We start from the raw sequence: 12,449 nt of genomic DNA, 5'->3' as shown, positions 1-12,449 counted from the left end.
GATGGATAACAAGCTGGACTTGTTTTATCACGATTTCGGCGTGATTTTTACATCTTTTTGGCACCGGTGTGATGTAAATATTACAAAGCGTGACCGGTCAGGAAACCACCGCGTCGAGGAAAACTGGAACAACTTGACAGCGCATGCTTTGAATTAAATTGTTCCGCCACATCTAAAATAATGGAACAAATTTGGCACATTTTAATAATAATTTGATGGTGTTTGCGCCGTTTGCGGCATGGCAAACGGCGCAAACTTCGAAAGTACTTGAACTTGTTCCGTGCTTTCTTTTTGCTTGGCGCGTGACAGTGTCTTCAATAGGAGACCACTTAGAAGGTGAAACTGAAATGGCGATTCAAACGCGAAGTTCAGCCGGATTCGTCCTTCGTATACTTACGAAATCAACTAGTAAGTAAAGATATGTAAATATGTAATTAACAAATGGTAAACACCACAGCGCACACTATTGAGTTATGGTGCACGCGGGAGGTTGCTAAGCACGAAAGAAACGCAAGAGTCGCTCGAGGCGATAGCCGTGAGCGACTTTAGCTTCTTGAGTGCTTAGCAAACCTCCCAAGTGCATCCATAACTCAATAGTGGACGCTGTGGTGTTTACCATTTGCTTTATAACATAACATAGATACATTGTAGCTAAAGAGTTCCCTTTTATTTAACAAATCTTACGTGACGAGAAAAAACAAGCGCGCGCGGAAAAATAGTCTTTGCATTTGCTCACGCTAGTAGCGTATACCCAAGGGCAAATGGGGGACGCTAAATTGACCAATCAGAACGCGAGCTTTACTTTGTTTATGTTATAATTATATTTTGAGGCGGTGAATCACAAAAATTTCTGCAATTGAATAATTTTGCCTTGCTTCTCGTGTTTATTCTTACAGCTCTGTAATTCATACCATTTCAAAGGAGAAAGGAAAAAGCCGGGAAATCTGCTACTGAAATTATAGAGACAATTTTAAAGGAATCGGGCATCAAAGGAGTCGTGGTAAATAGCCGAATAATTAATGCATGCCTTGCTTGATCAGTGGAAATCAATAACTTATGCCTTCACAATGCATGTACTAGCAAGAGTTATTCAAAGCCTCTTCACTGCAAAAGAATGCTGTCAATGAAGTGGCTAAAAGGCTCAAAGTGGAGGCGGAAAAACTCCAGCAAGCTCTTGCCAAATCAGAAAAGTTTAGCCGGTAGTTTTTACTGGAAGAAACTTAAGGATTTGGCCAGAAAGGTTGCCAGGATGAACAAGAAAAATTTAAGAGGCCCATTAAAGAATAAGAACTTCAGTGAATTTACACAAAGGCGCCAATCTGGAATAAAAACACATCTTAAAGATAAATGTTATTCAACACTCTCTTTCATATCAGAGTAACATTTTATAACAACCAAGGTGGAGATACCCTTACCAAATCTACATATATGTGACATATATATGTTACATATGTATGCCACATATATGTGGCATATATGTCACATATATGTGGCATATATGTCAAATATATGCCACATATGTGTAACATAAATGTGGCATATGTAGGAATTTGGCACTCATGTTGCATATATATCACATATATGTGACATATATATGTAACACATATGTAACATATATGTGGAACCTGGGAACCACAAATGCACCCTTACCAAATCTACATATATGTGACATATATGTTACATAAGTTCAATCGTTGCACATATATGCCACATATATGTGGCACACATGTGTAACATGTATGTCACATATATGTAGATTTGGTGAGGGCATGCATATGCAGGTCAACCTAAAGGCATAGATGTATTATAGTTGATAATAGCTAGCCAAAAACAATTGCAGTCAGTAAAGAATAACCACAATCCTTAATTGAGATCACAAAATCATATATTTCTGTAAGGCATGGCTTTGCGAAACCTGTTAATATGTAAAGAAAATAGAACTCATATATATATATATATATAAACGTAAAAAACCTTATCCTTGAATCATGGAGCTTTGTAAACAATTATTTAAGAAGATAAAAATTAAAACTTCGCACTAAAACTTCGTGCAAAGTTTTAATTTTTATTTTCCTAAATAATTGTATATATATATATATATACATATATATATATATAAGTAGAAGCTTGTAAGGGGTCCCACAAACAATGCTGATCAGTCTCAAACGCACTGCCTGGAGGATCACTGAAGCGATCGTGGGCTCTTGAAATAACGTAAATAAAAGCAGAAATGTAATGGTCAAGAGGCCAACTCCAATGTAGCTTTATTGGTTTATTAGCCCAACGTTTCGACCGTCTCGGTCTTCCTCAGGAGCATACTAATTACATACTAATTACATACTAATCACATACTAATTACATACTAATCACATTGTAATTAGTATGCTCCTGAGGAAGACTGAGACGGTCCAAACGTCGAGCTAATAAACCAACAAAGCTACATTGGAGTTGGCCTCTTGACCATTACATTTCTGCAGTTCTTCTAAATTGTATGAGCCAATCTTTTTTCATATTAAACAGTTATATAAAACATCAACAGCCTGTATATGCAAATGAAAAGCTGTACCCAAATGTAAAGCAAGAAAATGCTCATAGACATATATGTTGTTGTGGCAAACAAAGCATATATTTTGTATTCCTCCTTAAACAAAGTGAATGAGTGTTTACATCAATAAAATGGCCTGAATTACAACGTACCGCATCAAAGTGATGTATTTCAGTTTTATCCTACAGGCAAATTTTATTTCCATTTGTTGTTGGATATATGGCTATATGCAATAATGATAGAGTTTAATTAATACAAACAAAAATAAAAATTGAACCTAGGATAAAACTGAACCACAACATGTACACCAGTGACATGTACTTGGTAAATTACAGGTCAGTTGGAGAAACTTCTCTTGAGTTAAAGCACATCAATTGCCACAATCAAGTTTTTTTCTATTTTCAAGGGCATTATAGATAAAAAAAGCAGATAACAATCTCCCTCAATGGATGGTCCCGCAAATATGCAACATTCAAAAACATTAACTCAGAACCCATCAAACAATAAACCAGGCATTCAACTGAGAAAATGATAAGTCTATTGCCCATATAGGTTACTGATGAGTGCATGAACTTCAATGGAATGTATTGGACAAGATTAAGGGTCATAAAACGCAAGTGCATGCTAACGATATAGTGTCAACATTCTTTCCTTTTTGAAATTCCTCTGTGGCATCCTGTGCACGTGTCCTGGATAGCTTTTTGCACAAGGGCCACTTTTGAGTTCTTGAATTGGGACTATACAAATGCTGTCAAATGAGAAGCAAGATATATACTTAGAATCATAGATTAGTTTGTGATATATCTTAAATATAGTAATACTAACAAAAGGTTGCCACTCATTGGAACCCAAAAAATTCCCTGACTTTTCTCTGACTTTTCACTGACCTCAAAACATTTTTCACTGACCTTGAATTAAATTAATTACCAAATTATCGAAAGCACAGTGCACAAAATATTATTAGCACAGAGTTAAGCAGGGTTTGATGGTTTGTTTTATTTCCTTGGGGTGCACAACTCAAATATAAAATGGCTAAGGCTAAAGACATGCAGGGAACGATTTACGAAATTTCTCGGAATAGCATAGTTCTATTGTTCTATGATACACTTCTCCATCGCTTTTAAGCTTTCTATCCGATTTGCTACACTTGATCGACTACTTCACAAACCTCTGTGGAACCCTCAAATCAACATTCCCCTACTTTTCACTGACTTTGATGAGAACTAAGATTTTCCTTGACTTTTTGCGAAATTCCCCAGTAACTCTTCCCTGACCTTGAAAAATTTGCGGGGTTTACAGACAGCTGTAAGGAAAATTAAAAACACGATCACCCACTTTTCAGCTTACCTTTATATATCCCCCTCAATTTTAAATAGAGCAAACATAAATGCTACATATATGTGCAAACTTGCATACATGTTACATATATGTTTTCATCCTCGCCAATTTTCATATATGTCGCATCTATGCAGACATATGTGACATATATGTAGAAATGACTGTAGCATTTTAACTATATGTCACATATATGCACATATATGTGACATATATGTGCAGCAATTGAACCTATGTCACATATATGTCACATATATGTAGATTTGGTAAGGGTATTTAATGCTGAAACCCAAGAGTATGACACACTTCAGCTCACTGATGAAAATAAACTTCCATTCACGGAAAGCAACCCTAAAACATTGAACAGGGATGAAATTGATGATATTAATCCATAGACTTACATAAAGGATAAGTATTCTTTAAAATATTCAGTGAATTTACACAAAGGCACCAATCTGGAATAAAAAAACAACTTAAAGATAAATGTTATTCAACACTCTCTTTCATGGGAGAGTAAGATTTTATAGCAACCAAGGTGGAGATATTTAGTGCTGAAACCCAAGAGTATGACACACTTCAGCTCACTGATGAAAATAAACTTCCATTCACTGAAAGCAACCCTAAAACATTGAACAGGGATGAAATTGATGATATTAATCCATGGATTTACATAAAGGATGAATATAACACTTTTGACCAACTGAGCTTGGAAATACTTAGCTATGAAGGCTACTGATATGCCAAATACACACAGGATCATAAAGAATATGACAGAATTAAATGCCAAATGGAAGTTAAAACTCACCCCAGGTGAAGTAGAAGGAGTCCAAATTTCCCTGAAGGATATACCCTGATGGAAAAAACTCAAAGGCTTAAAATTAAGGGAGATCTGGGCAAACAAGAAACAGTCAGGGTAAAAATCAGTGGAGATGGCACCAACATTGGAAAGAGACTCAAGGTACTGAGTGAATTTCACTTATACCATCTTAAATTAAAAGGAAAATGCCATAAGTAAAAAGGGCAACTATGTGTTGTTATTATGTATATTATGATTTGACTGTTGTTATCTGAATTTAATATACTTCACAGGAATTGTTTAACTTATGATTGATCCAAGTGTTTCTTTTCCTTTTGTTATTCAAACTGTTTTTTTCAAAATTAGCACATATATATGTATTTTGTTTTTCTCTCTGTTGTAACTGTCTTTTTCGTGTGGGCATAATAAAAGAAGCAAAAGTTTGTTTCAGTCAATGGTGTAAAACTATTACTATGTACTAGCAATTATCAAAACAAAAGAGACCTAGGACCATCGGAAAGGAAGTCTTTCAGATATTAAAACTGAAATGGCTCAGTTAAGTGAAACTGAGGTTGACAATGATAAGTACAAGATTGATTACTTCCTAGGGGGTGACTGGAAATTCCTGGCTAACATTTGTGGCTACTCATCAAGATATTCATATTTTACTCATTGTAGATGGACCATTTGATACAATGGGGGGAGTAGCTATTTTTTGGGCTTGATATTTTTTTGTGTCAAGTTTTGCTGTGTGATTTCTTTCCCCCTCAAGAGTGAAGAAATCAAGCAGCAAGTTGGCAGATTCTTCTACCCCTTTTGACCCTGCAGTTGCCTTTTTTCACCATTTTAAAAGCTGTCAACAAGTTAGACAAATTAAATTTGAACAATGATTAATAAGGAGTTACATGCTTGGTAAACTTTCAGTTTGCATGTTTTTCACCATTATGAAAATGAGAGGTCCTGGGTCCTCCCTATATCATTTGCACCAGCCCCCCCCCCCCCCCCTCTTATCTATGACCAAACCTTAATACATGATATTTTATGGTTGTTAAATTCCTCTACTATCCCAGAAATAGATTGAAAGATGGTGGAAGGAGCTACATGAACACTTGGAGAACTATTTCAAGACATATTTAAGTTGGCTAAAGGAGCATGGATACTACAATCCACATGATGGTACTGACAGGTGTGTGTCTGTGTTTTATTATTTTGACTAATGTAGATTGATCCATCATTAATATATCTAATAGAAAAATGAAAACAAAAAATTCTTGGTTCAGCAGTATTTTATATTTTATATTTTGTTTTATCAAAGGATGATTGAAGAGATTTCACAAGAGAACTAATTGTTTATGAACCTATATAGGGTGCTCTTGATACTGAATTCTATACAGTAACCAAAATATATATATGTTATTTACTGGAAGGTCTGTATAGTGAAAAACTATGGCCGAGGTCTTGAAGCATGCCCATGATAACTTGCCATGATCCAAAGTAAAATTGAACAGCTGTGATATTGATGGTGCCAACTCAGCGGCACATTCCTTTAGTATTCTAGGTGAAATTGCATCAGGACCAATCGCTTTATTCACGTCAAGGGTACTGAGAACTTTAAAAACATCAGCCACTGAACAAGTTAAGTCATCAACCCCGCTCTCAGTGAACGGTGCAACGACCTCCGTATCTCCAGATCTTTGACTAAAAACACTATGAACGAATGTATTGAAAATATCAGCTTTCGCCTTGGGTGTAAAAGTAGATTGGCCACCATGTTCAACACAGCTGGGAACACCAAAATTACCAGTGCGCGATTTAACAAAGGACCAAAACTTTTTAGGATTGGAAGGCAAAGATGCTGTTAAATGAGCAACATAATTCCGGTACGCTTTATTCAAACCATCCTTCACCTTCTTGCTAAAGGACTTGTATTGAGCCCACTTAACAGTATCCATTGAGGATTTTGCTTTCCTCCACAAGTGCCGTTTCCTCAAAATTAGGATTCTTAATTCAGAATTCAACCATGGTACATTCCTTTTATGCTTCAGCAACTTGGTTGGAATGTTACGTTCGACTGCCTCCATAAACAGAGCTTTTCATGCATCCTAAACATCATTCATATCATCCACTAAGAAAGCAGTATTCCAAGGTATATATGGTGTTCCAAACCACATTCATAGCTTTCCAAGAGTATGGATTAGAGCAATGTGGTATGTATTAATTGTCACAATTATATAGCTACAGGGTTTTAGAGTACAGACACATGCATAAAGCTATCACAGGCCCACTTGCAGAAGTTGTTTACGGATTATAAAACAGATAATTGTTGTGTGTGCTCCAATAGAAGACATGAAAGAATCTGATGAGACATGGGTTAGCTCAAGATATTGTTTTTAATTGGGGAGTGGCATTGGTTAAGAATTTAGGCCTGTTTCAAATGTCAAGCTTTTGGCCAATTGGTTTTCTCCATTTTACAAATAAGGACATCTTAACAGGAAAAACAAATTTTGCATTGCATTTTTCTCTGCTTTGGGTCATTTGCATTATTGTTTGAAAAATTTGTTCAGTTAACTGAGCTGTTTTGTATTGCATTAAGCATGATTTTAAATTGGGGGCTAAACCCTCGAAGGATGAACTTCGTTCAAAAATTTATGTTTCCTTGACAAATGCCAGATGAGTGGGAACAAGTGTTTTCAAAATGGTGGCAGAATTATTGGGGAGGGTAAGCCCCCTCCCCCCTCCCACAAAAAAAAAAATTCTCACAAAGAAGTGCACAAATACTTTATTGTTTGGTGTCTGACAAATTGGGCTGAATCATATAATAAAATAATATAATAATTCTCATTTATTGATCAGGGCTCCATATCTCTGAGGAAACTCTTCGATCAGCTAAAAAAATGTAAGGAAAGACCGCAGATTGCCATGCTACACTTAGGTAGCACGGAAAGCCGGAAAACTCTTGAACAAAAGCTCATCTTTCAAACCGACAGTCTAAATCCCACAGGTATCAACGAACGCTTTTCGTTCCACTAATTTATTCGTGTTTTTCTCGTTGCCATGTTCCCACCAATCACGTAGCTCCTTTTTCAGCCTTTAAAAGCACACACAACCCACAACTCTCCTATTCGCTCCGACAAAGGGCTAACGCTCGAAACGTCAGCTTTTATAATCGTAACGGTGGCCAATTTACCATTACAACTTTGTTAATGTATTCAAATTATTTCGTTACCCCCACCGACGCAGCCCCAAACAGTTTCTTTAGAAACTATCAGCCTTTATTCATGAGTAAGAGTTCGTCTAGTTCAAGCTAAGTGTCCATTAGGTGAATAGATACATTATATGAATTATCCCATTTAAGCATCGTTTGCGTGAGTGGAAACCGTCAACAACCTATGAATCGGATTTATCGTTTCAGGCTGAGTCTATTTTCCTTGCAGGGAAATCCACACAAAAAAAATTACAATTGGATTTCACCGTGCATTATAAAAATATATGAGGTGCTTGTCGATGTGTTTCTCTGGTACCTTTCTCTCTCTCTGAGGATATAGCTGCAACTGCACGGTGGGATACCCACCCTGAACCCCCTACAGTGCTTATCACCATCATTAGTCAAATCGCTGAGATTCAAGGAGCGTAGAGAAAAAAAGGGATTGAAAGTACCAGTGACACAGCTGTGGTTATCATTTTCACGCCAGAGACACCGATAACAAGCCGAACTTTTCCGTCGTTATCGGCAAAAATGGTGGGACGCATTCCCACGCATTCCCTGTGGTGATGGAAAACGGTGGCCGATCCGACCAGACCCAGAAAAATTGAATCGGGAGGGAGATATGCCATTCACCAGGTCTTGATCAGTAATATCAAAATTTGCCATCTCATTGTTGTAGATTATCCCTGTGGTGATGGATCGATATTGAGCGCCACATCTGTTTGAAAAAAACAAAACAAGGCGACGACACCACCGTTGGAAAAGCACAGTGTCAGTGAAGCTGAGCAATAACATGACTACATTTGGTTTTGTTTTCTACCATGCGAGATGTCATCTCTTACGACAAATGAGCGTAAGAGATGACATCTCGTGCATCATACGTATCAATAATTATAATAGATAATTACTGAGGCACATGGCAGTATGAGAAATATTGCAGCCAGCTTCGGCCTACGGCCTTAGCTGGCTGCAATATTTCTCATAATGCCATGTGCTTCAGTAATTATCCATTAAATAATATCTGAGTGAGAGTTCGTCTAGTTCAAACTAAGTGACTATCAGGTGAATAGATACAGTTTTTGAATTAATTAATTTAAGCATCGTTTACGTGCGAATGGAACCCTTCAACACCTACAATCATAATCAGATTTATCGTTTCAGGCTGAGTCTATTTTCTTTGCAGGAAAATCCATGCAAAAAAAAAATTATTAGATTTCACGGCGCATATGATAAAGATATATGAGGTGCTTGTCGGTGTGTTTCTCTGCCACCATTCTTTTTTTTCTTCTGAGGATAAAATTTGGGTGGGATACCCACCTTGAACCCCCTACAGTGTTTAACACCTATAGTAGTCAAATCGCTGAGATTCAAGGAGCGTAGAGAAAAAAAGTATTAGACGTACCAGTGACACAGCTGTGGTTATCATTTTTCCGCCAGAGGCAACGATAACAAGTCGAACTTTTCCGTCGTTATCGGTAAAAATGATCGGACACATGGAGGAGAACGGCCGCCGACCAGGCCCAGGGAAATTGAATCGGAAGGGAGAAATACCATTCACCGGGTTGTGATCACTACTATCAAAATCTGCCATCTCATATTGTTGTAGGTGATGCCTGTGGTGGTGAATCGATATTTAGCGCTAAATCTATTTGAAAAACAGACCAAAAGAAAACACTGACACAACAAAGCAACGACACTACTGTTAGAAAAGCACAGTGTCAGTGAAGCTGAGCAATGACACGATAATATTTGGCTTTATTTCCTAAGAGCTACCATGCGAGTTGTTACCTTCTTACGACAACTGCGCCAGTCCTTTTTAATTTTTCCCGCCACCAAACCATGATAACTGTTGTCAAACCGTGCGAGTACGACTGCTTCCGGTGGTTCATGTCTTTCAAAGCAGGAACGATGAGATGCCACCTATCCCAAGCCCTTAGTTATGGTGAACTCAAGGTCCACTGGTGCCGCTCGTACTTCCAACTGAACTTTTTAGGTCAACTCACCCCATGTTAGAAAATGCGTCTCCATTCGGGGCCAGAACAGACGCGTGTGTCGTATCGTACCGTGTCAGCGTTCGAGAAGGAATCCGCGTTATACGATACATTCTTCTTGATCTTGCTATCCAACACTTGTTTTCCATTCTTTTGAAAAAAAAAAATTACAAGGATGAAGATGAAAATTTTATTCAAGTACTTGATTTACGGTCTGTTTAGGAAAGGTACAAAGATCCAAACGCATATCTACTGTAGACCTTCGTTGTAATTATGTAGCTCAAGCCAGTCTCTATGGAGACATTCTCATATAACTTAGTCCGATAAGTTTTTTTAAGGAAATTTTGTGAGTTTCTTGCAGTCCTTCTGCGAGAGGAAGGCACCAAGGAAGGAAAACTTGCGTTTGTGTGCTCAGTGAACTTTATAGGTAGAAAAATTAATTTGTACAAGAGGATTGAATATTGAGACACGTAAACTGATATTTAAAAGACCGACTGTGGTTTTACGTGACTGCGCCTGGTGAGTCCACAACATTTTGACCACTTACGAATCATGAATATCGCAGTCGACAAAAGTATAGACCACGCTAAATCAACGTTAGGTTGGCGTTTTTGTCTGATTTTTAGCTCGTTAATTCGCTGGTAATGTCTGGTTTAGTAAGGTGTTTCCCTTTGACGGACATTACTAGACATAAAAGACCAGGTATTTAAACACCTATTCCAACGCCGGACTTACTTTCTTTAAAAATTTGAAGTACATTTGAAGTAGAGAAGGAAAGAAGGTTTGCATTAATTCGCATCATTGAGATACAATGAATTGGGGGAAAGGTCAATTAATCTATTGAAGCACCAAGAATGACTGTCCATGAATTTAAATATATGAAAATCATATATGTGTACTGCAGTGAGGTGCACTTCATGAAGTGTATGAAAGCGATCCTCGCAGTAATGAACCCTACTCACGTAGTAGTGGAAATAAGGCATGAAAAAAATTCAGACTCATACGGGATTTGAACCCATGACCTCTGGGATACCAGTGCAGTGCTCTACCAACTGAGCTAACAAGCCAAGAATGACTGTGTTATGAAAACAATTTAAGAATAAGGGGTTACCAAATAGTATTTCGTTTCAAAGGAAGTTAAGGTTAGGCAACAAAACTCACAAAAGAAAAGAAAACTATAAAAATTAAATAAATCCGTTAGCCGTAAATGTCATCACGCCATTGAGATCCTCATGAAAGTATTATACTGAAAGCGTGCTGTAAACAGTTCCTTTTATTAAATCTATAGCATGTATTTTGTACCTAAGCAAAGCAAACTCAACGCATCCATGACGAGCTGAGTCGAACGTAATGAAAAGGTAATTCTAAGAGAACTAAATCGATGCAAAAAGAGTGAATGAAATCAACGCTTTTGTCCGTTTCATTTATCATGATTCAAAACAAAACAATGTTCGAGGACCCTATCACAGACAGGAATCATAAGCTAAGATCGTTTATAAATATTATCTACAAACGCTAATTTCGGCAAAAGATGTCCGATAACTGCTATAAAAATGAAAAAGAAAATGCATTTTCTATCCTTTATTACTGGTTCTCAGCCTCATAGCATTTTGTCTGCCAATTTTATAGAATATAGGGTTTCTACTACTCTAGGTAGCTTTTTAAAGCAAGTTAAGGTTAGGCGAGTGCCACGGGACCTAACAGTTATTGACCCGCGGGCTCACCATGCTTTCTCGGGTCAGACTTGGCATATATTTTTCCTCGAGGTTCCCTAGAAATCGCCTGCACCACAGCAAAAATATCACTGCCGGCGACTTTGTGACCTAGCTCTATCAAGCCTTCTATTACGTTATCTTTAATGGGGTGGTCTTTTTCATAAAATACTTCTTGATCAGGCACCAATTGCGAATGCAATCGCGGTTCATTTACCGCCTTAGACAAGTCATAACCGAACCAGAGTTTGTTCATCAAGACCTGCAGGTGCAAAAATAACTGTAAACTTCATTTGTATCAATATATGCCATAGGCGCGATGTTTTTGGAGAACAGGGACGGAGTCAATAACTACGGGCTTCAATCCACTAAATAAATAATGTATGTGTTTCTCAACTTTTGTTAACTCTCTGAGCATTCTCCGACTGTAGATTTGAGCATGAACATAGGCGTAGCGGGGGGGGGGGGAAGGGGGCAAGTGTGCCCGTTACCCCCCTTTCAAAGCCTTTTCTAAGCAAGAAAATTACAATATTCAGGTGGCGAAAACTGGTGATGCCCCACCTTTGAAAAATCCCGACTACTTCCCTGATAAAGTTCAATACGGGGCCCACATAACGTTTGGCTATCAAATCGCAACAGCTGAGGAGCGTAGAACGTAACGATTGGACGTACCAGTGACACAGCTGTGGTTATCATTTTCCCACCAGAGGCACCGATAACAAGCCGAACTTTTCCGTCGTTATCGGTTAAAATAGTGGGACACATGGAGGAGAACGGTCGCTTGCCAGGCCCTGGAAAATTGACTGGGGAGGGAGAAATACCATCCACTCTTTCGTGATCAGGAATATCAAAATCTGCCATTTCA

General features: G+C 37.8%; 2 protein-coding genes and 2 long non-coding RNA genes across 9 annotated transcripts in view; 1 reads left to right on the top strand and 3 right to left on the bottom strand.

Moving 5' to 3' along the window:
• Nucleotides 1-3,066: 3,066 nt before the first annotated feature.
• LOC148717499 (uncharacterized) lies at nucleotides 3,067-4,345 on the bottom strand. The gene is made up of 2 exons (XR_015994876.1): nucleotides 4,282-4,345; nucleotides 3,067-3,293 (listed from the first exon to the last, which is right to left on the bottom strand). It is a non-coding gene; the product is annotated as an uncharacterized LOC148717499 (long non-coding RNA).
• Nucleotides 3,288-9,289, top strand: LOC148717498 (uncharacterized). 3 transcript variants are annotated; one of them, XR_015994874.1, is made up of 5 exons: nucleotides 3,288-4,838; nucleotides 5,747-5,862; nucleotides 6,227-6,556; nucleotides 6,722-6,883; nucleotides 7,530-9,289. It is a non-coding gene; the product is annotated as an uncharacterized LOC148717498 (long non-coding RNA). The 3 variants fall into 3 exon arrangements; XR_015994873.1 differs by lacking the exon at nucleotides 6,227-6,556; XR_015994872.1 differs by having other exon boundaries at nucleotides 6,227-6,883.
• Nucleotides 7,440-9,795, bottom strand: LOC148717497 (scoloptoxin SSD20-like). Its single transcript, XM_088743791.1, has 3 exons — nucleotides 9,670-9,795; nucleotides 9,284-9,494; nucleotides 7,440-8,599 (listed from the first exon to the last, which is right to left on the bottom strand). Exons 1-3 carry the CDS (start codon nucleotides 9,768-9,770, stop codon nucleotides 8,549-8,551), a joined length of 363 nt encoding a protein of 120 aa, XP_088599917.1. The 5' UTR covers nucleotides 9,771-9,795; the 3' UTR covers nucleotides 7,440-8,548.
• A 95-nt stretch (nucleotides 9,796-9,890) lies between these two features.
• Nucleotides 9,891-12,449, bottom strand: part of LOC111332391 (glutathione hydrolase 1 proenzyme) — an 11,494-nt gene continuing 8,935 nt past the window's right edge. For 2 of the 4 annotated variants that reach the window (XM_088743781.1, XM_088743782.1), the window contains exons 7-8: nucleotides 12,146-12,449; nucleotides 11,128-11,846 (exon numbers count right to left, since the gene is read on the bottom strand). The exon at nucleotides 12,146-12,449 is cut by the window's right edge and continues 48 nt beyond it. In XM_088743781.1, the coding sequence (XP_088599907.1) occupies nucleotides 11,577-11,846; nucleotides 12,146-12,449 (574 nt within the window). In that variant the 3' untranslated portion in view covers nucleotides 11,128-11,576. Of the gene's footprint in view, nucleotides 10,023-11,127; nucleotides 11,847-12,145 lie in introns of those variants that run through there. The other 2 variants (XM_088743783.1, XM_022937711.2) reach the window with 2 other exon arrangements.

Source organism: Stylophora pistillata, chromosome 13, assembly GCF_964205215.1.
Source record: "Stylophora pistillata chromosome 13, jaStyPist1.2, whole genome shotgun sequence".
NCBI lineage: Eukaryota > Metazoa > Cnidaria > Anthozoa > Scleractinia > Pocilloporidae > Stylophora > Stylophora pistillata.
This window is presented reverse-complemented; position numbering and strand designations above follow the sequence as displayed.